Genomic DNA, 23,819 nt, shown 5'->3' on the forward strand with positions numbered 1-23,819 from the left:
CGCTTTTGAATGCACTGTTATTGAGTTATAACACTATTTAAGGTGAGAAACAAAGCATTTAGATTACCAATATGTGATTAGTTTATCCAAATAACGCATATTTATGAATCTACGTCGATGTTTGGAGCTGTGAGGAGCTGCTGTATGAGAGCAGACGGTTAGCTTAAAGAAAAACACATCAACATGTTTTTATAATTACTCTCACTGCCTGAACGTAGACACAGGTCCACACTGCAAGTTTAACCATAAGGGGTTAAATAATAAATCCAATTCAAACAATGAGAGCCACCAATGTTGCCATATTCAGTAGCTAGCTTGTTAGATAGAGAGAGATTATATAGATAGATTGTACATAAAATAGGTCATTGGTTAGATAGATAGCAAACATTAGCTAACTTGTAAATTAGCAAGCTCATGTTATCTAAATCAGGGCTTCTCAAACTTTTTTCAGTAGTGTTCCCCCTTTGAAACATTTTCTCAGCCAAGCACCCCCTGACCGACCCCGAACATTTTTGATCGAAAAACCCTATACAAATAATTCCAATATAGTGATGTTCCCTCAGTGTGTGATTTATTTACTCCTTCATGCACGAGTTACAACTAACTAAGGATATTTTCATTTTATGCATGAAAAATAATAACATAACGAAAGAAAATGTAAACAGGAGTTTTTCAATTGAAGTTTAACAAACCAATGAACAAAATGATATATTATGCAAAACTATACAATACACACATTTGACATGTTTATATGAGGTGGTTCTAGGAATATTTTATATAAAATTGTGTTTTCTATTTAACTTATCATACTAAGATTATTTTTGTAATCATGCATGGTATTTTTTTAATTAACTTTTTTTTGTTTTTTAAATCTCACGTACCCCCTGCAGTACCCCAACGTACCCCTAGGGGTCCGCGTACCCCCATTTGAGAATCACTGATCTAGATTGTTAATTATGAGAGCCAGCAACTAGCTAGCTTCTTAGATAGGTAGCTAACATAAGCTAGCTAATTGGTTAGATAGATAGTAGACGTTAGCTAGCTTGTAAATGAAAAAGCTAACGTGAGCTAATTCATTGTTAAGTTTACAGCTAATGCTAGTTGTTCGATAGAGAGAGATATTATATACATAGATTTTACATACAGTAAGCTAGATAATTGGTTAGATAGATAGTAAATGTTAGCTTGCTTGTAAATAAGAAAGCTAGCGTGAGCTAACTAGATTGTTAAGTTTACAGCTAATGTTAGCTTGTGCAATAGATAGCTAAAGGTCGCTAATGTTCGCTAGCTAATCAGCACACAGACAGGTTATATGAGTCTCTTATGTTAACTTGTTTTTATACATTTTAACACTGTGGACCTTTGTCTACCCTTCTTGCGTCGAGAGTTATTATTAGCCATCAACATGAGGTGAATAACAGATAAATGAAGCTCAGCGCAAGTTCAACCAGGAAGACCGTCTTTATTCATTTACTATTCCCATGTAACTACTCTCTCTCCTCTCAATAAGTGATCGGGGGCGTCACTCCAGTTTAACCAATCACTTCGCTCTATTCTCACAAGCCTATCATAGCGCTCCGCTAAACCTTTTTAAGTCTGCTCTCTCCCCTCTGACAGCTGTCATTTCAGGTGACTCGACGCAACCCTCCTTCACCCCTTTTCACCTCCCCTCCCTCTGAATCCAGGGTCAAGCTAAGCCCCTCCCCTTCAGACCGACCCCAACTCACCACCACCAGTGTCTAGACCCCGGGGGGTTTCATCGGGTCGGTTCTCCGCTCCCGAATGATACTCCCGTACAACGGGGCCTCATCGCCAAAATCACCATTACATTCATTTGTGTATTCCTGGCAATAAATATGTATTCTTACATCAACACCTTCTCTCCGGATTTAAATATTATTACCTAATGACATCCACTGAGCAGAGACATATTAAGGATTAGTTTAGAAAGCTGGAGATTAAACATGGCTATTGGATGAAGTTATGTTTTAACTCTCCAGGTAGAAAAGGAACATTTGAACATGTTCTGAAGATCATAACGCAGACTTCATGACAAACTGATGCTTTGGTGTTAAGTTACTCCAAACTAGACAAAAGTTAAAGGACGTCTCACCTGGAATTTGAAGAAATCGTCCTGACCTGCGTTCATGATGTTACAAATCTGTAGAGGAAGATATAACAAAGCAGAAGGACATCCGATAAGAGATGTCAATAATACAATATATAAAAATAACAAGTTAAAGTACGAATGAATGCGCAATACAAATATACAATACAAATATACAATACAATTAATGTAAGATATTTACAAGAACGTAAGAAGTTAAAGTAAGAATATGCACATTATATTAATATATAAAATGTTTACAGGAAGTCAGGTTTAACCACTTCTTTGTGCTATAATGTTATCATAAGAAAAACTGCTCTTGGCCCTTTTTCAGGGACCAAATGTTCATGATACGGTAAATTAAGGAGTGGAACAGTTGTATTCCCGCGCGGCGAATCAATCGAAAACCCTCGTGTGAAATCCCAAAGCATTTCTGTCCGACTGACATTTATTTTGCCCACAGTTTTTAGGAAAAGTGTCTCTGTTGTTTATTTCATGCACTTTGGGCCCCTGGCCTCAGTGTCCTTTAATAGAATAGAATTGGGAAACCCTCTTTAATGGTCTCACAGGCAGAGCCCCCAGCACACAGTGACATGTGCTCTCTGCTTTTAACCCATCCTAGTACCAGGAGTCTAGTACTAGGAGTCTAGTACCAGGAGTCTAGTACTAGGAGTCTAGTACCAGGAGTCTAGTACCAGGAGTCTAGTACCAGGAGTCTGGCACCAGGAGTCTGGCACCAGGAGTCTAGTACCAGGAGTCTAGTACTAGGAGTCTAGTACCAGGAGTCTAGCACCAGGAGTCTAGTACCAGGAGTCTAGTACCAGGAGTCTGGCACCAGGAGTCTGGCACCAGGAGTCTAGTACCAGGAGTCTAGTACCAGGAGTCTAGCACCAGGAGTCTGGCACCAGGAGTCTAGTACCAGGAGTCTAGTACTAGGAGTCTAGTACCAGGAGTCTAGTACCAGGAGTCTGGCACCAGGAGTCTAGTACCAGGAGTCTAGTACCAGGAGTCTAGCACCAGGAGTCTAGTACCAGGAGTCTAGTACTAGGAGTCTAGCACCAGGAGTCTAGCACCAGGAGTCTAGTACCAGGAGGCTAGCACCAGGAGTCTAGCACCAGGAGTCTAGTACCAGGAGTCTAGCACCAGGAGTCTGGCACCAGGAGTCTAGTACCAGGAGTCTAGTACCAGCAGGCTAGCACCAGGAGTCTAGCACCAGGAGTCTAGTACCAGGAGTCTAGCACCAGGAGTCTAGCACCAGGAGTCTAGTACCAGGAGTCTAGCACCAGGAGTCTGGCACCAGGAGACTAGTACCAGGTGTCTAGTACCAGGAGTCTAGTACTAGGAATATAGCACCAGGAGTCTAGTACCAGGAGTCTAGCACCAGGTGTCTAGTACCAGGAGACTAGTACCAGGTGTCTAGTACCAGGAGTCTAGTACTAGGAATTTAGCACCAAGAGTCTAGCACCAGGAGTCTAGTACTAGGAATTTAGCACCAGGAGTCTAGCACCAGGAGTCTGGCACCAGGAGTCTAGCACCAGGAGTCTAGCACCAGGAGTCTAGCACCAGGAGTCTAGCACTAGGAGCAGTGGGCAGCTATTGTACAGCGCCCGGGGAGCAATGGGAGTGAGGGGAAGGGGGGTGTCCGGTGCCTTGCTCAAGGGCACCACGGCAGGGCAGGAGGTGAACTGGGACCTCTCCAAGTAGCAGTCCACACTCCATATTTAGGTCTGGTCGGGGACTTGAACCGGAGGCCCTACGGCTCACAGTCCAAGCCCCTACTGACTGAGCCACTGCTAATAACTCGTTGCAATAAAGTAGATGTGAAAGTGAAATGCATTGAATTTAAAATGTTCTTGTCGACATTGCAAATATTTCTGGCAGATGAACGGTTTGGCCTCTTTTATCGATGTAGTGTCCGTCCCTCTGCTGCTGTGCTAATGTCCATTACGTCTGATTTACAGCGCCCTGAGGAGAGTCCAACAAACGATACGTTTACAAAGTGGATTTTTATTCCTCCTATAAGTTTAAAGTGTCTATCGAGAACTTTTCTTTTTTGCTTTAGCTGCATGATGTCTGCAGAATAATGACTCCATCATCGTTTGGGCAGCATTGCTTTCTGCCTGCTTCAGGGTCAAGATCTCCATTTCAAAATAAGAGCGTTAGAGATGTACACTGCATCACTGCCACCTGAGAACATTGCTTCCATTAAAACACGCAGTAATGTAACAGTGGAAACTCTTCCTGGCAAATCATCCCAGTCGATGGACGATGCAAATATGTCGAGTAAGGAGAGATATAAAGAAAGTTCTTCTATAGGAAGTTGGGATGGGCACTGGATGCTAACGTTAGCGCGTTAGGAGCTATCGTCTCCAGCGATGGAGAATAACACAGAAACAGACAGGGAAGTGTCAAAGGACACAATCTATTTTAATTTATTCTGAAATGGACCAATCTGCACAACGACTACTTTTCTTTTTGGTACTTTCACTATATGTTGATGCTAATACTTTTACTTTTACTTGAGTAACATTTTGAATGCAGGACTTTTACTGTAACAGAGTTTCCTACACTCTGGTACTTCTACTTTTACTCAAGTACAAGATCTGAGTACTTCTACTTTTACTCAAATACAAGATCTGAGTACTTCTACTTTTACTCAAGTACAAGATCTGAGTACTTCTACTTTTACTCAAATACAAGATCTGAGTACTTCTACTTCTACTCAAGTACAAGATCTGAGTACTTCTACTTTTACTGAAGTACAAGATCTGAGTACTTCTACTTTTACTCAAATACAAGATCTGAGTACTTCTACTTTTACTCAAGTACAAGATCTGAGTACTTCTACTTTTACTCAAGTACAAGATCTGAGTACTTCTACTTTTACTCAAGTACAAGATCTGAGTACTTCTACTTCTACTCAAGTACAATATTTGAGTACTTCTACTTTTACTCAAGTACAAGATCTGAGTACTTCTACTTCTACTCAAGTACAAGACCTGAGAACTTCTACTTCTACTCAAGTACAAGATCTGAGTACTTCTACTTTCACTCAAGAACAAGATCTGAGTACTTCTACTTTTACTCAAGTACAAGATCTGAGTACTTCTACTTTTACTCAAGTACAAGACCTGAGTACTTCTACTTTTACTTAAGTACAAGATCTGAGTACTTCTACTTTTACTCAAGCACAAGACCTGAGTACTTCTACTTTTCCTCAAGTACAAGATCTGAGTACTTCTACTTTTACTCAAATACAAGACCTGAGTACTTCTACTTCTACTCAAGCACAAGACCTGAGTACTTCTACTTCTACTCAAGTACAAGACCTGAGTACTTCTACTTCTACTCAAGCACAAGACCTGAGTACTTCTACTTCTACTCAAGCACAAGACCTGAGTACTTCTCCCACCTCTGGTTAGTCACGAAATAATACTTATAATAACTGTTATTGAAAACGGTCACACCTTTTCACGTCATGCCTTTATGTTTTGCTTTACATACTAAAGAGTGGATGCTCATTTCAGAACAGTGTGATCTTAAAGCAACTGAACTAGAGGAAGAGAAACACGCACCAGTCCAGTTTCTGCCACGTACGTTGGTAACCCGCTCACCAGCGCCCAGTGATCGGCTGCAGGAGTCCTGAGGACCAGCACACGTTAATGGAACATGTTACGGTTATGATAATCATCTCCAACAGACTGAAAACACAACACACATGGAGATGAATGTCCTACTCTGTGTTTATATGAAACGCTATGTAGAATCTTCCATATTAAGTAATGCAGCCGCTCCATTAACACAGGTGAGATAATACTGTTTACAAGAGCAGCAGTGCTGGATCATGGAAACAAACAAACGCTGAAGATAAATGACTCGTTTTGTTCCTTGTATTATTAGGTAATAAAAAATCATGAATGGTTTCGTGAGAAAGGAAAGAAATCATTAATATCCTGCTGTTATAAAAACGCTTTCATAAACCTCCTGTATATCAGTGGAATAGAGTGAGTCCTGAAACCCCGAAAAGAGTCAACATGTCATCACGTCCCGGTCTGGAGGTCAATGGGTTTCTGAAAGGGTTTTTTGTTGTTAGTCTGAAATAAGGTCTGTGGTCAAGCTACGACATAAAATACGTCAAGTATGTGTAGGGCACAGAACAAACAAAAGAAGCCCCTAGTGGTCAACAACTCTTGAACTGGATCTCCGTTGTGACTCACGCGATGACTTTGATGTCCTCTTTGCCGTGGAGGATGTAGTCGATCAGTTTGTAGAAGATGATTTCCTTTAGAGACAAAACAACCGAGAGTGGAGGTGAAGGAATGGTATTTACAGTTAGTTGCAGCAGCTGTAGTGAACATATATCAGGAGTAGTAGTGAGAGCTACATTTTGAAAATATTTTGCAAAAAATAATAAAACTTTTGGGACTATGGAAGAGAATTAGGGTTCTGCAATCATCTTGTAATTCTGACCAAAAGTGATTTTTTTTTTATAGTTCAGTCATTAAAGTCAGAGTTTTGAGAAAAAGAGATTTTTTCAAACCACTTTTATTTCTAAGTCAGAATTCTGAGAAAAAAAGTCACAAATATGTAAAATATGTTTCTGCCGAATCTGAGATAAGATTAAGAAATCTGAGGGAAAAGTCACAAAAAGTCAATAAAATAAATATTTTATTGACTTTCTCTCACCATTTGTTTTCTGTGATCAAAGTGTTGAGGAAGGTCAGAAAAAAATATATACCATTTTTTTTTATTTTCTAACCATTTATTTTGTCTTTCTGAAATTAAAGTCAGAATTCCGAGAAAAATGTTGCTAAAAAGTTTTTAAATCAAATTTCAAACAGAATTCAGGAAAAAGTCACGAAAAGTAAAAAAAAAAATCTGGAGAAAAACAATTATAATAATTCAGTTTAAAGCAAATGTGTCAAACTCGAGGCCCGGGGGCCAAATCAGGCCCGTGGTGGCTTTAATTTCGGCCCGCAGGATAATTTCTAATTCCTATTAGATCTGGCCCGCCGGTATATTGCACAGCACACCTTCCCTCCATCCTGAGGGTCTCCTCCGCTCAGAGCCTGAGCCCAAACATTGATGACCTTGCACCCAAGATGAGATGCCAAGTATCTGAGCTAGCATCACAGAGCAGCACACTGAGTTCAATGGATGCTTCCTTCTGCACTTTCTCTCAGGACAGCAGGGCATGTTTGGTTTCTCTTTGAGGGGAATAGTTTTGTTGAAGCTGTTGTTGGCCTGTGGGAAAATGTACTCATAACAAATGACTCTGGAGAAGCTGCAGATAGAGCCATAAGAAATGAATGCAGCTGATTATTTAATGTTGTTTTTATAGGCAATCATTGAAGCTTTGTTAGTTCCAGGTTTAATATGTGCAACAAGTTCATTTCAATAAGTTCTGCTATAAACATTGAACCAGTCCGACCCTCCACTAGTACCCATTTTTTTATTTTGGCCCACTGTGTATTTGAGTTTGACCCCCCTGACTTAAAGTCTGAGTTCTGAGGAAATGTAACAAAAAGTCAAATAAATACATCCTATAAAAAAAATGTTGTATCTAACTTTTTTTTTCTGAGAGAAAATCGTAAAAAAACTAAAACAAATCTTAAAGTCAGAATTCTGGCAAAATGAATATATTTCCTAGAGATTAGCCAGCAGGAACATCTGAAGTGTGTCATTTCCTACCTGCACATTCCATGGGAATTGTAGCGTGTCTTTCTCACGGATAAGTTATAATGAAGACTCTTTTCAGTTATTGATTATTCTCACCCTGCCATCAGGAGTCTTAGGTCCATCATACGGGGGAACTTCTCCCATGAGGACCGGCCACAGGTCAAAGAACTCCTACACACACACACACACACACACACACACACACACACACACACACACACACACACACACACACACACACACACACACACACACACACACACACACACACACACACACACACACACACACACACACACACACACACACACACACACACACACACAGTCAGAAGATATACAATTAAAACAAATGTACACACAGGAGTAGAGACAGTATGCCGTGGAATATGTGTTTTTATCGAGCACAGTTTCCATAAGCGGAGCTGCCAGTTGTGTTTGTTTTTTAAGAGCGTTATTGAAGAACGCAGACAGCCATCTGTGTGTGCAGACAACATGTGTTTGTTCTCAGAGAGCAGCTGCTCGTAATCAAGAGACAGACAGACAATAAGTCGAATTTACTACAACACGGTAGTAAACATAAATACATGGGGATAGTTCCACTTTGATCAGTAGATATAAAGTGTTACTGCGAGGGATTGAAGCGGAAGAAAGTAGAGCAGGTTCATCAAAGAAACCCCAAAGGTTTTAAAGAAAAGCTAATAAGCAATCAGTGCATTTAGTTAAAGAGGCCATGTTCAGCTTGTTGGGGGTTTCCATTCCCTGATACATCAGCAGGAGAGAACTCTTTAAAGTAGAGACACTACATACTGATATACACCTGAACATCAGCAGGAGAGGACTCTTTAAAGTAGAGACACTACATACTGATATACACCTGAACATCAGCAGGAGAGAACTCTTTAAAGTAGAGACACTACATACTGATATACACCTGAACATCAGCAGGAGAGGACTCTTTAAAGTAGAGACACTACATACTGATATACACCTGAACATCAGCAGGAGAGGACTCTTTAAAGTAGAGACACTACATACTGATATACAACCTGAACATCAGCAGGAGAGGACTCTTTAAAGTAGAGACACTACATACTGATATACACCTGAACATCAGCAGGAGAGGACTCTTTAAAAGTAGAGACACTACATACTGATATACACCTGAACATCAGCAGGAGAGGACTCTTTAAAGTAGAGACACTACATACTGATATACACCTGAACATCAGCAGGAGAGGACTCTTTAAAGTAGAGACACTACATACTGATATACACCTGAACATCAGCAGGAGAGGACTCTTTAAAGTAGAGACACTACATACTGATATACACCTGAACATCAGCAGGAGAGGACTCTTTAAAGTAGAGACACTACATACTGATATACACCTGAACATCAGCAGGAGAGGACTCTTTAAAGTAGAGACACTACATACTGATATACACCTGAACATCAGCAGGAGAGGACTCTTTAAAGTAGAGACACTACATACTGATATACACCTGAACATCAGCAGGAGAGGACTCTTTAAAGTAGAGACACTACATACTGATATACACCTGAACATCAGCAGGAGAGGACTCTTTAAAGTAGAGACACTACATACTGATATACACCTGAACATCAGCAGGAGAGGACTCTTTAAAGTAGAGACACTACATACTATACACCTGAATAGGCTAAACCTGACCATCAGCAGGAGAGGACTCTTTAAAGTAGAGACACTACATACTGATATACACCTGAACATCAGCAGGAGAGGACTCTTTAAAGTAGAGACACTACATACTGATATACACCTGAAACATCAGCAGGAGAGGACTCTTTAAAGTAGAGACACTACATACTGATATACTGATATACTGAACATCAGCAGGAGAGGACTCTTTAAAGTAGAGACACTACATACTGATATACACCTGAACATCAGCAGGAGAGGACTCTTTAAAGTAGAGACACTACATCAGCAGGAGAGGACTCTTTAAAGTAGAGACACTACATACTGATATACACCTGAACATCAGCAGGAGAGGACTCTTTAAAGTAGAGACACTACATACTGATATTTACAACCTGACCATCAGCAGGAGAGGACTCTTTAACGTAGAGACACTACATACTGATATACACCTGAAACCATCAGCAGGAGAGGAGGACCTCTTTAAGTAGAGACAATACATACTGATATTACCACCTGAACATCAGCAGGGAGAGGACTCTTTTAAAGTAGAGACACTACATACTGATATACACCTGAACATCAGCAGGAGAGGACTCTTTAAAGTAGAGACACTACATACTGATATACACCTGAACATCAGCAGGAGAGGACTCTTTAAAGTAGAGACACTACATACTGATATACACCTGAACATCAGCAGGAGAGGACTCTTTAAAGTAGAGACACTACATACTGATATACACCTGAACATCAGCAGGGGAGGACTCTTTAAAGTAGAGACACTACATACTGATATACACCTGAACATCAGCAGGAGAGGACTCTTTAAAGTAGAGACACCCACCTTGGTCTTGGTCATGTCCAGCAGACCCACAGAGTAGCGGTCACAGTTCAGGAACGCTCTGACCGTGTACAGCGCTTTGTGGAACATCCTCTCGATGTCCGTCAGCTCCTCAAACACCTTGCTGGCCGACCACAGCAGCACCTGATCACAGGAGACCAATCAGAACAAACAAGTCCTGCGTACGGCCATGAGAAGTTGACGGTTTTTTTTGTTGCTCACCTGTCCTTTGCGGGTCTCACAGTTGTGCAGGTAGCTCAGGTGGTAGACCCTCAGCAGCAGGTTGGCGAAGTACAGGTACTTGTTGAGGGTCTGAAAGAAAGAAAACACACACACACACACACACACACACACACTGAGAAATGGAAGTGATAACCTCTCCTGGTTCCTATACATTTATATACAACAATAAAATAAAGCACTAAAGACTTGATGTGTTCCCAGTGATTGTAAACTAACTGGGAATTACTCAGCGCTACCTCTTCATCCTTGGCGGTGAAGCAGGGTTCTTCCAGCTTGTTGACGGCCATCATGACGGCCACCATATCTTTCCCGTTCATTATCGGAGTGGCGAGGACGCTCTTCGTCTTATATTCGGTCAGTTCGTCCACAAAGTCGCTGCAATGAGGGCTCTGTGAGGAGATATTAGATTACTGACTGTTAGAAAAATATCACTCGTCACCGGCTTGAGCTTCAATATAAGGATACATGTATTCAAAATCTCACAATTCTGACTTTTTCTAAAATGTTTAACTTTTTCTAAACATTCTGACTTTTCTCACAATCTGCAAGAATTCTGACTTTTTCTCAAAGTCTCAATTTTTTGGGACTTTTTCTCAAAAACTCAACATTCTGACTTTGAAGAATGGAAGGAGTCATCACATACAGAGCATCAGCTAGTTCCTGAACAGTGTCCTTCACATGCTGATATCCAAGAGAGGGAGTTACACAGTCACAAGATGGAGGAATAGAAAGCAGTATTCAATGTTTACTTCAGATTAGCTCCACGTCAGAAATGAGCATGCTTGATGTCTCTCTCCATAGAGGCTGAATCCTCATGTTAATCACAGAGCTATCATCTGCCTCAAACAGTCCTGATGCTCTTCTAGGTAATCACACATCCTGTCATGTTCACAGCTACAGTTGATACCTTTGTTATCACGTTACTCTCATGTTGGAAGAGGACATTCAGATTTTTTTAAATTACGTAACGAAGTATTTGTACTCCACTACTTCCCATCTCTGATCAGATTGAATTGCTTGCTCTTTGCCCCTCTCCTCTCCTGCATCCTTCAAAACTGGCTGGTCTTTGATTAACTTTCCTCCATAAACGCTGCCAGCAAAGACTCTCCATTACCCACAATCCCCGGCAGTTTCTGACCCTCCCGTACAGAGGGTCATCCATTGAGTCCCTTCAGGGTGAAGCTGAGGAGGACGGCTCGTTAACGGCTCGTTAAGGACAAGAGGAATCCAGATCAAACTTAAAGCTGTTTCCCAGAGTCCTGCTGTGAACCCGGAGATGTTGAGACCCCAACGTTTTATGATAGAAATGTATAGTCAGGGTCTCCAGCACATAGAAACTGCCGGATGCTAACTTGCATGTTGGGCAATTTGCAAAATTAGCATAAATTGTGTTAATTAGCATTTGCAGACAATAGGTTTTGGAGGTTATTGAGGACATTTCTGACACTTTCAGGATCAACAGTGGCAGTTTTACCCAGACAGTGGCCATATGAGTGTCCCTGTGGACTGATTTACTTGCATTTTGGGACGTTCTTGTAGTTTTAGACGACTGAAACTGCCATTTCTGATCCTAAATATGTCAGAAATTAATTCAACATCCTCAATAAGCAAATGTCACGTTGTTTTAGACATTGGAGGTTCACTCTGAGGGCCCAGAGTTGTATGATAGAAATGTAAAGTACAGGTCTCCAGCACATAGAAACTGCTGGATGCTAACTTGCTGCAACATTAGCACAAGTAGCATTAATTAGCATATGCAGACATTAGTTAAGAAATGGCTTGGTTGATTTGGACAACTTTGGAGTGTTTTTGGAGGTTATTGAGGATGCTGAGTCCATTTCTGACATTTTCAGGATCATAAATGGCAGTTTCAACCAGAAAGTAGGATACAACATTGTAGTTTTGAGTCCCCTAAAACTACAAAATCGACCCCCTGGGAGTACAAATATGGCCAAATATCAGAAATTGATTCAACATCCTCAAAAACCACATGTCCCAGTATTTAAGATATTGGAGGTTCACACTGACGGTGGACCCGCCCCCTTCCTCATCTGATTGGCAGCTTACAGATAAACCTGTTTGGTGGACAGCTGGTTAGTGGGTGACCTTTGACCCCTTAAAGCCCGAGGAGTCTTCATCCTGCTCGTTATCCTCAGCTTCACCTCGACCTCCATTCAGCAGCTTTAGTGACATCATCTAAATGTAGGATGGATTTGAATGTCTGTGAGACAACGTGTCTGATCTGTTATTGTTTTTCATTTGGTGTCTGTCATTTGGCCCTCTCCTAAAAGACATGTTTAATCTCAATGAGACTTCTCCTGGTTCAATAGATACATATTTAAATAGTTAGCATTCATTTAAATCATGCTTTAACGTAAACCAGCGTTTCCGCCAGGGGGGCGTCTTGCAGCCATTTGACGCCCTTATTCAGCTCGGGACGCCCTGGACTCGAACCGAGGGCGTCAAACAAACTAAATCATTCGAGTTTTTATAGCTTGAAATGACGAAAAGGAAAAAGGAGAAGAACATCCCTCTGTTGGAGGGGCAAAGGAGTCTGGTGGGATTATTTTCGCTGCCAGCAAAGCGTGATCCTGGAGGCTCCGTGGTAAACTGTGGTAACATGAAGAGCCGTTTGGGAGCCGAAAGAGCCGGCTCTTCTTAGTGAGCCGAGCCAAATGATCCGACTCACTAAAAAGAGCCGGCTCTTCTTAGTGAGCCGAGCCAAATGATCCGACTCACTAAAAAGAGCCGGCTCTTCTTAGTGAGCAGAGCCAAATGATCCGACTCACTAAAAAGAGCCGGCTCTTCTTAGTGAGCCGAGCCAAATGATCCGACTCACTAAAAAGAGCCGGGATTCCCATCACTAATACGTAAAGAGATGGTATCTATAAGGGACGGCTCAATTCAAAATTCAAGTCACGTGACATGAATTTCAATGTGGCTCTAGGGTGGAATTAAGGTGGAATTTTCCATGGGAATAATAAATAAATACATGAATAAAATATGTGTATGTATATAACAATTGTAAATAACAATAATAATAACAATACAAATAAAATGGCACTTTGAAACTTCAAGTCCTATGGTCCTTGGTCTTGGAATGACCTTCACTTACGCCTCAAACTGAGGGCACTTGTCTCAATAGCATGTTTTAAATTGAAGTTGTCTGAAGTCCTTACCACCAGCTGCTCTTGCAGTGATAAGTAGTGCACCTTTCTTACTGTCCTAATGTGCTCAATGTAGGGACTGCTTTTTTCTTAGTTATGTTCTCTGTATTTTATATGTTTGTGTTTTGTGTAACGTTACTGCCTTCTTGGCCAGGTCAGCATTGCAAATGAGATTCTATCTCAATGCTTTTATCTGGTTAAATAAAGGTTAAATAAAAAATAAAAAAGTCGGCAAACGTTAAATAAGGTTTTAATTGAGCAAAAATAATTAATAAAATATATATATTTTAAAAATAAAGCAACCCCACCAGATACTAACAGACAGACTGAATCAGCTCAGAGCTGCAGATGAAGGTGAGAGATTGGCTGAGTCTGTGAAAAAGGCTCAGAGCGCTTTGACCTCTGGGAGTAATCTGGGATCGCTGTAATTCAGGACAGATTAACCTGCTTCATCTGCACCCCCCACCTCAACCACACCTTCAAATAACAGCAGGACACATTAGCTCGTATATCGTTTGGTTATTCAATCTGAAGGAGAAGGAGAGGAATGAGGCCAGCTGTTGTTGCTACATAATCCCAGAAACACATAATCCCACCTACCGGAGGCAGGCTCTGGATGGACTGGGAATAATGGAAATAAAACACAAACGCTTCCTGAACCGTGCATCACTCTGAGAGGCCGTGCTCAGCGCATTAGCATCATAAAGAAGAGCAATTATAGAAACATCACATCTCCTCTCTCTGCTGGGAGGCTTTGAAACGCTTCCAGCTCCCAGCATGCTTCATGTGTCTGTGTCGGAGAGCTATGGAACGGATTATATTCCCACTTTATTCCCTTACAGATGCATTACATTACTGGTACTGGAGGAGCTGCTGTGTAAATGTCACTCCGACAGCTGGGAGGAGGGGGTGGACAGCAGAAACATGAAGTGTGTGAGGGAATAAGAAGTGTGTGTGGGAATAAGAAGTGTGTGTGAGAATAAGCTTTTCAAATGTCACAGTAGTGGCTGTAATGGGATTAAAAGGAAAAGAGACACTGTGGTTTCATGTCGCCATCTGGTGGTCAGAAAGAGAAAGAGCGACGATCTTAAAACAGGTTTAAATATCCTAATTCTAGGATTTGAAAAGAAAGTAAAGGGTTCGGCTAACAGTAAAACAGGGACATGTGTTGTCTGGGGATGCAACATGGATGAAAGGTTAGAAAACTGTCAAAATAACTAATTTCACGGAAAGAGGAATGTGAGAATCTGGTGAGGGATATTTCCAAATCTCTGGAACCAACTCCCAGAAACCTGCAGGTCCGCTGCAACTCTGACTACTTTTAAATCCAGGCTGAAGACTTTCTTTTTGCCGCTGCTTTTAATTGAACTATTCACATCTCACACTGCACTATACTTTATTCATGTTCTATTACCTTTGCTTTTTAATGTTTCTAATGTGTTTCATGCTCTTAAGAGGCGCTTTCACACCGCAGTACTTTTCCCACAAAGGTTCATCAGAACTTAGTTCATGAGAACTCTTTAGTTCTCATGAACTAAGTACAGATTGCGTTCACACCGGAATAAATCCCTGGGGGAGGATTAGGCAAATGAAGCCGCTGACGTCACTTCTTCTTCTTCTGCTTTGGGCTTACTGGCAGGCCGCAAACCACTTCACGGCGTATACTGCCACCCGGAGTCCCCGCCCGGAAGTCCCCGGAGTTGGGGACTGGCTTCAGTAGAAGCTGCTGGGACTCCCAGCAGCTTCTACTGAAGCCTTCCGAGTAAATCGCCAGAACGCCGACACCTCCTCATCTCCACCGCTCCCATGTTTTATTTTGTGTTGCCATAAGTTAGTCTCTCTGCGTTTCTGCGCTGGGCTAATGCTAATGCTAATAATGCTAATGCGAGGATAATAAAATGGCGGCTTCACAAAACTTTTTGGGAGTTTTACGGGGCGTGGTTTGTAATCCGCCTAGCCAATCAGACATAGGAACCTTTTTCTCCACGAAAGTCCCTGCTCTCTAGCAGGGACGGAAAAGGGGGTGAAAAGGTTCTCATGAACTAATTTTAGTTCCGGCTCTTTTTGGTGTGAACGAGACATTTCGGAACTAAAGTGGGAAAAGTACTGCGGTGTGAACGCACCTAATGTCTTTCATTTTTATAAAGCACTTTGAATTGCCTTGTGTTGAAAAGTGCTGTATAAATAAACTTGCATTGCCTTGCCTCACAAAACTTAGATTTCTATTTAGATAAGATGAGATGAACTGACGCCCCCCAGCCCTCAGGGGCTCCCGATCTGTGCTCCAAATTCCTTGACTTCTTCCAGGCGAAAGTCGAGGCCATCCATCAGCAGCTCCTGGCGCCTGGCCCTCCCCCTACCTGCACCTCAGCCACCTGGCAACACACCCCCAGCTTAGCGCCTCTCCCACTCCAACCTCTCCTCCTTCTCCCCTGTGGATGCTCCCCAAGTGGCCAAACTGGCTTCAAAAATGCCTCAGTCACCCCTATCCTCAAATCTCCAACCTACCTTTCCCAAGTAAAACTTTGGAAAGAGTAGTCGCCGGTCAACTCCATCTGTACATGTCCAACTATGAGCTCAATGAGCCCTTCCAATCCGGCTTCAGACTTCAACACAGCACTGAGACCGCCCTCATCAAGATCACCAACGATCTCCTCATTGCTGCTGACTCTGGCCGCCTCAGCATCCTCATGCTCCTGGACCTCTCTGCAGCATTTGACACCATCTCTTACACCATCCTCCTCACCCGCTTATCTGACCTCCTAGGTCACTGGCACAGCCCTGTCCTGGTTCACATCCTACCTCCATAACAGGGAACAGTTTGCAACCATTAATGGCTCAAATTCCCCCCCGGCCCCAGTCAATCACGGTGTACCCCAGGGCTCTGTGCTTGGCCCCCTCCTGTTCACCATTTACATGCCCCCCCTCGGCCAGATCATCCGCCATCATGGACTCAACTTCCACTGCTACGCTGATGATACCCAACTGTATCTCAGCACTACTCCATCCTCCCAGCTCCCCCCTCAGTCTCTCGTCAACTGCCTGCACGACATAAAAACCTGGGTGTCGTCCAATTTTCTCAAACTCAACAGCAGGAAAACAGAGCTCATGGTTGTGTCACCAAAAGCGCTGCTCCGGAAGGTTGGTGACTTCATCCTTGAGGTTGACGGCTGCTCCATCTCCCCATCTCCTGGGTGTCATCTTTGACTCCACCCTTTCCTTCCATTCCCACATCAAGTCTGTGACCAAATCCGCCTTTTTCCATCTAAAGAACATTGCCAGACTCCAACTCCCTAGTCCATGCTTTCGTCACCTCCCGCTTGGACCACTGCCATGGTGTCCTGTTTGGGGTGCCAAAGAAAACCCTGGACAGGCTCCAGTATGTTCAAAACTGTGCTGCTAGGGTCCTCACGCACACAAAGCCGTGGCAGCACATCACCCCCACCCTCATCCACCTCCACTGGCTGCCGGTCATGTCCCACATATCATTCAAAGTCCTCCTCCTCACCTACAAGTCCCTCCATGCCCATGCCCCCCGGTACTTATCGGACCTCCTCCGCCCACATGCCCCACCCCGGAACCTGCGACCTTGGGTCCCATGCGCTATATAAATCCAAGCTATTATTATTACTTTATTAATCCCAATTTGCGAGAAAAAAATGGTTGCAGCAGCAGAAAACAAAACACGAAATTGCACATAATAACAAATTAAAAGAGTAGAAATAAACTATTATGAAATATAAACATCTCAAAATAGAAATAAACTAGTATTAGAGAATAAGAAAAATATACTGTACAGATGACAAAAACATATATGAACTGTCTGACAAATAAAAACCCGGTTGAAGGGCCAATTTTCTGTTAACACAATATAAGCAGGATATCATCTATTATATTCCTCACAATGAATATGAAACAATTCACTAAACATTAATGCAGTTTATAAAGCTTATGATGGAAAAGGTCAGGGAGAAGAAAGTCTTATTTTACTCCAAAATATATGGTCTGTAAATCACAACAAATACTCACAGTAGCATGACGTATTTTTGTTTTAAATCAAATGGCTTTTAGGTGAAATCCTTCTGGTTCAGCATATTACACATAGTCACACAAATCGAACCTTTTTAGTGAAGTAACATTTTAGAAAATGTCCACTAAAACATGTTTGCCTCAATTGTAAAATCATATGATTTAAATACTAAAGTATATTTACAGTCATATTTTTACAGTCATATAGTTTAAGTTCACCTGTTTCATTTGTAAATCTTAAGTGGTCAATCATGAACTCTATAATCTATATCTAATACAAAACCTAGTTAAAACTTAACAGACCCTTGCTGAGGAGAAGAAACCGTTGCTAAGAAGAACAGACCGTTGCTAAGGATAACATACCGTTGCTAAGAAGAACCCCGTTGCTAAGGATAACATACCGTTGCTAAGAAGAACCGACCGTTGCTAAGGAGAACGCTTTTGATCAAGGGACTATGTGCAGTCATATCAATCCGCAGGAAGAAGTCTATCTATCTTAATGAAGATCAAGGTTTTATTTTGTTGAGATGCAGGTAACGGACGGTTTAGTTGAATACTCGATGCGGATTTGTCAATTTGGACATATCAATCCACAGAAAGAAGTTAACGTCGGCTGTGGACAACACACATTAGTTTTCATCCATCAGAAAGCACAGTGGACTACTTTGTTTGTGTGTGTTTACCTCGGATACATCGGCGATGTTCACCATCTTCTTGGTCGACGCCACGTGTCCGACGACCCCCAGATCCAGAGGATAAACGATCTCACTGTCCGGAGGAATCAGACACTCCTCAAACAACGAGTCCTTGGTCACGCTAAACAACCTGCAGGTAAACAAAAACACCGTCAGTTATAATGTGCAACTAAAGCAATGGGAATAACGTGAACGGATACCAAAACAAGGTGACTGTATTCCCTTAGTTACATTAAAAACAAGTAGTCAGACTACTGGTACATTCCTAAAAACAAGTGGTTTAGTAGCAGGATTTCAAAGCTGTAATACATTGTAAAATAATCTTTTTATAATAGGGTGCCATTCCCTTTTTGGTTTTCACGGTGTTTGCCACAAATGCATTTACAGCAGGGGTGTCAAACTCAATTTCATGGCGGCCACATTAGCATTACGTTTTACTCAAAGGGCCGGTTGTAACTTTACGACTAAATAAATATACATATGTAAATATATAATATATATAAAATAATGTATTATATTACATTATTGCCTCTGCATTGGATTATTATGCGATAGGGTAATAACTTCATCATTAATTACGTCTGAAAGCAGAAGTCTGAGGCAAATCATTTCAAGTCTCTTCAGTGCGCATGTCACAAAATGAGATGCATTGTGGGACATGTAGTTTATGGGCAACGTGCTTCTGTAATCTGTGCTGTTGTAAAGTGTCTCTACTGTAGGCTATTTGTATTATATGTACAGCACTTTGGCTGGACCAAAAATCGTTTATAAATGTGCTCTATAAATCAAACTTGATTTGATTTTGATTTGTAAAGCAAGTAACCGTATAATAAACGTATTATATTCTTTGCAAGCTCTTGCTGGCCACATGAAATGAAATCCATCAAATGTTCCAAAGGGGGGTTCGTTTAGCATGAGTGTGCCACCCCTGATTTTCAATGACCACATCCTGCTTGTGATACAGGAAACAGAGAAATGTGTCACCTGGTGGCCAGCTCTGCGACTCCGTTCCTCTGCCTGTACATGAAGAGGCTCATGCGGTCGGCCCTCAGCATGAAGCTCAGGTGTTTCATCAGGTTGAACATGGACCTCTCCATCTGCAGATTGTCCTGGATGTCTCGCATCAGATCGAACAGAACCTCGCTCTCTTCCACAGTGGTGAGGTCGTGGAACCGGCTGACGTCCACCTGCATCCGCCGGCTGCCGTCCAGCAGGTCTGAGATCAGCTGCGGTCTGAAGTTCAGGTCGTAGTAACTCTTAGCAAACTCTGGGTTATCGTCCAGGAAGAGCTCTGCTGCCGCTGCGTCCACCATGATGCTGACAGGGGGGGCAAAATGAGAGAAACTACTGAACGTCCTCTTCCAACATGAGAGTAACATGATAACAAAGCTATCCCAACTGTAGCTGTGAACATGACAGGATGTATGATTACCTAGAAGAGCATCAGGACTGTTTGAGGCATATGATAGCTATGTGATCAACATGAGGATTCAGCCTCTATGGAGAGAGACATCAAGCATGCTCATTTCTGACGTGGAGCTAATCTGAAGTAAACATTGAATACTGCTTTCTATTCCTCCATCTTGTGACTGTGTAACTCCCTCTCTTGGATATCAGCATGTGAAGGACACTGTTCAGGAACTAGCTGATGCTCTGTATGTGACGACTCCTTCCATTCTGGAGAGGATCACAGATACATGGATCCTGAGGTGAAGCTCAAGCCGGGGACCAGGGATATGTTTTTAACACAGAGTGAAACAAAAGAGGGAAAAATAATGCCCAAAAAACCTTCACCTTCATTCATTTGGTCAAGAACAATCAAAATCCTTTCACCGTATTTTGCTTCTTCAAGGTTTTCCCTCTCCTCTAGTTGTATAGGTATTAGTGCATGTAAATTGTCTGCAAACATGGGCGTGGGAAGGGGGGTGCTGAGGGTGCTGCAGCACCCCCTAGCGGTGGGCAGGGGGTGCGGAGCTCCCCTGTCTGAATTATTATTTGACGGTTATTGCTGCTCCTGCTGTGCATAATCTGTGTAATATGTAGCCAATACATTCCACATTGTTGGCTACAATTCTGTAGCCCGGACAATTCTCCCTCAATAATATAATACATTAACCGTGCTTTACGTGAACCTCATCAAGACACTAGAGAGGACGGCAGGACTGTCATTTTCCAGTGAATGCAACAGAGGCAAGACACCAGACCAATCAGAGAGTTGCATGGAAGTTAAAGTGTGCTTGTGTCATTCAAGCTCGGCTCTGTGTGTGTGTGTGTGTGAGAGAGCGAGAGAGAGAGCGAGAGAGAGAGAGAGAGAGAGAGAGAGAGAGAGAGAGAGAGAGAGAGAGAGAGAGAGAGAGAGAGAGAGAGAGAGAGAGAGAGAGAGAGAGAGAGAGAGAGAGAGAGGTGTGCTAGCAGCAGGGACCGTGTTGTTAGCATCTGGTTAGCTAGCTGCACTAACGGACATACGGAGCTGTTGGTTCCACAACAAGCTGGAGGAGAGCTCTCCTCTCCTAGAGCTCTCCTCTCAGACTGAGAGGAGAGCTCTCCTCTCAGTCTGAGGAGAGCTCTCCTCTCAGACTGAGAGGCTCAGTGAGCTAAAGGACTCTCTGAGTGTTTAGATAGTTCACTTTAGTCTAAGTTATCTCAGTGGGTCTCAAACGGTTTGGTCACAAATTATTCAAAAGATTATTTCCGCGGCACACCTTCATATGATCATTATAGTTATAAAACACATAAGAGAATAAAGGAAAAGCAGGTATGAAATACTATATGGCAGTAAAACAAGAATAGAGTTTGAAAGGAGAGTGATTTGTAAAATATCCATAAAGAAAAAGTAAATCTGTTTACAGTTGTGTTTCATCTGGTGTTGAGAGATGTATCCATAGATCTCTTCATGTTGCTCTCAAAGTGCATTGATGCTTTCAACTTCAATATTTAAAAAAAATCCGGACCCCCCTAGAGGAGGTGAGGACCTAGAGGAGGTGAGGACCCCCCTAGAGGAGGTGAGGACCTAGAGGAGGTGAGGACCCCCCCTAGAGGAGGTGAGGACCTAGAGGAGGTGAGGACCCCCCTAGAGGAGGTGAGGACCTAGAGGAGGTGAGGACCTAGAGGAGGTGAGGACCTAGAGGAGGTGAGGACCTAGAGGAGGTGAGGACCCCCCTAGAGGAGGTGAGGACCTAGAGGAGGTGAGGACCCCCCTAGAGGAGGTGAGGACCTAGAGGAGGTGAGGACCTAGAGGAGGTGAGGACCCCCCTAGAGGAGGTGAGGACCTAGAGGAGGTGAGGACCCCCCTAAAGGAGGTGAGGACCTAGAGGAGGTGAGGACCCCCCTAGAGGAGGTGAGGACCTAGAGGAGGTGAGGACCCCCCTAGAGGAGGTGAGGACCTAGAGGAGGTGAGGACCCCCCTAGAGGAGGTGAGGACCTAGAGGAGGTGAGGACCCCCCTAGAGGAGGTGAGGACCTAGAGGAGGTGAGGACCCCCCTAGAGGAGGTGAGGACCTAGAGGAGGTGAGGACCCCCCTAAAGGAGGTTAGGTCCGCTCCCCACTCCTGAAAAATAGCACTTTACCCCTGCCTATATGCCGTGAGCTGATTATCGAGCCTTCGTTGTAACAGTCGCGGGTGCACTGTGTGTTGCGTGTGGGGAGTGCTTTTGTGCGTGCTCTATAGTGCCCGTAATAGTGTTCACTGGAGTCCAGCACCTCAGCACCCCCACTCAAAATACCTTCCCGCGCCTCTGTCTGCAAAGGGCTAAAATCACAACGTTCCGGAACATGATGACATCACTATGTAACACTCCCGCTCCTATTGGCTAGCGCTCCAGAATGATACAAAAGATGGAAACAGAATTATCAAAAAACCTTCTAAAGTCAACATTTGGTCAGCAAGGAGCAAAATCCTATCACCCTATTTAGCTGTGACATCACTATGGAACACTCACGCTCCTATTGGCTAGCAGTGTTGTGCTAGTTACTGAAAACCAGTAACTAGTTACATTACTAGTTACTTCATTTCAAAAGTAACTCAGATACTTTACTAGTTACTTAAACCCAAAAGTAATGCGTTACTGTACAAGTAACGTTTTAGTTACTTACAAAAAGGGCTCCCAGGTATTATTCTCCAATGCAATAACAGTACTGAAATGAAGGCTATAAGGATAGCCTTCATTTCAGTACTGTTATTGCATTGGAGAATAATACAATCTGTTGATCAACTTGACATGCATTATATGCAATCTGGATTGCATCGATATTAGCTGGCTTTCCATTTTTGTATATTCTTTCTCCAGGTAGTTGGAAAAAGTGTTCCGTCCCATATGCCGTGTGCCGCCCGGACATGCTATCATGCTAACTAGCTCCCTGAAAGCGGGTGACTCCACTGTAGCAATAGCCTGCATGTGTTCTACAACATACCGTGCAATGGCTTTATCCACTTTTCCCTGGCTAGCAGTCCCTTGGTTAAAATCCAGCCGCTGTTGCTTAGGTGGAGGTGGAGTGGCGTCGGCTGAGTCTCTGTGGTCTTAGCTACTAGCTTCGTCCCAGCATGTTGTTTTTGCAGATGTTTTAAGAGATTTTAATGACTGGTTTGGGCAGTAGATAGGATCTTTGACCCGCCAGGACACAACTTACATTTAACAGAAACGTTCTTTTCTTTGTGCTCGACAAAAGTGAAATAGTGAGAATATCTCCAGGTGGAGAAACTAGACTTGAGCTCCGCCGCCGCCATGATAGTCTTGTTAGTAAACAACACAAACACGCCCACAGCCCGTCTCCGCATGTGACACAGGAAGTATCTAAGTACATTTACTCAAGTACTTAAGTACAGTTCTCATCTCTGTTCGCCTGGCTGTTGACTATATAAAAAAACTAACGGAGTAACGGAGTAACGCACCATGTAGTAACGGTAACTGAGTTACTGAATTTAAACAGTAATGCGTTAGAGTACTAGTTACTGACAACAATAACGGCGTTACAGTAACGCGTTACTGTAACGTGTTAGTCCCAACACTGTTGGCTAGCGCTCCAACACATTGTACGCGTTAGGCTAAGGGGCGGGACATCTCTAAGCTGGTTGACCAATCACAACATGATGCCTGCCGACTGAATCAGAAGGGGGAAACATCTTTCAAAGTTAACGGAGAAAACCTTCATCATTCAGCAATTAGTCAAGAACTGCTACTGGGCATTTCAACTAAAACAGATCTGCAGCCAGGACCTTTCACCCCATTCTGCTTTGATGGAATATTTTAAGTGGGAATCATCTTATTGGGAAAAGCTATTTTTTCATTCGACAGTTTTTAGTCCAAGAGTCAAAACCCTGACCCAGCACTAACACGAGACAAACTGCAACTGCACTACGAGTCATCATCAACACATA

At 42.7% G+C, this 23,819-nt stretch overlaps 1 protein-coding gene across 2 annotated transcripts in view; it reads right to left on the minus strand.

Annotated features, from left to right (window-relative positions):
- Nucleotides 1-23,819, minus strand: part of LOC117557039 (rod cGMP-specific 3',5'-cyclic phosphodiesterase subunit alpha-like) — a gene marked incomplete at its 3' end in the record, with an annotated part of 54,818 nt that overhangs the window by 12,367 nt on the left and 18,632 nt on the right. Inside the window, 10 exon segments of one of the 2 annotated variants that reach the window (XM_034232715.1) lie at nt 2,114-2,161; nt 5,683-5,749; nt 6,325-6,389; nt 7,883-7,957; nt 10,315-10,455; nt 10,534-10,623; nt 10,791-10,943; nt 18,434-18,575; nt 19,430-19,762; nt 22,856-22,942. In XM_034232715.1, coding sequence (XP_034088606.1) covers nt 2,114-2,161; nt 5,683-5,749; nt 6,325-6,389; nt 7,883-7,957; nt 10,315-10,455; nt 10,534-10,623; nt 10,791-10,943; nt 18,434-18,575; nt 19,430-19,758 — 1,110 coding nt within the window. 2 annotated transcript variants of the gene reach the window in all.

The sequence above is a fragment of the Gymnodraco acuticeps genome, unplaced genomic scaffold (genome assembly GCF_902827175.1).
Source record: "Gymnodraco acuticeps unplaced genomic scaffold, fGymAcu1.1, whole genome shotgun sequence".
NCBI lineage: Eukaryota > Metazoa > Chordata > Actinopteri > Perciformes > Bathydraconidae > Gymnodraco > Gymnodraco acuticeps.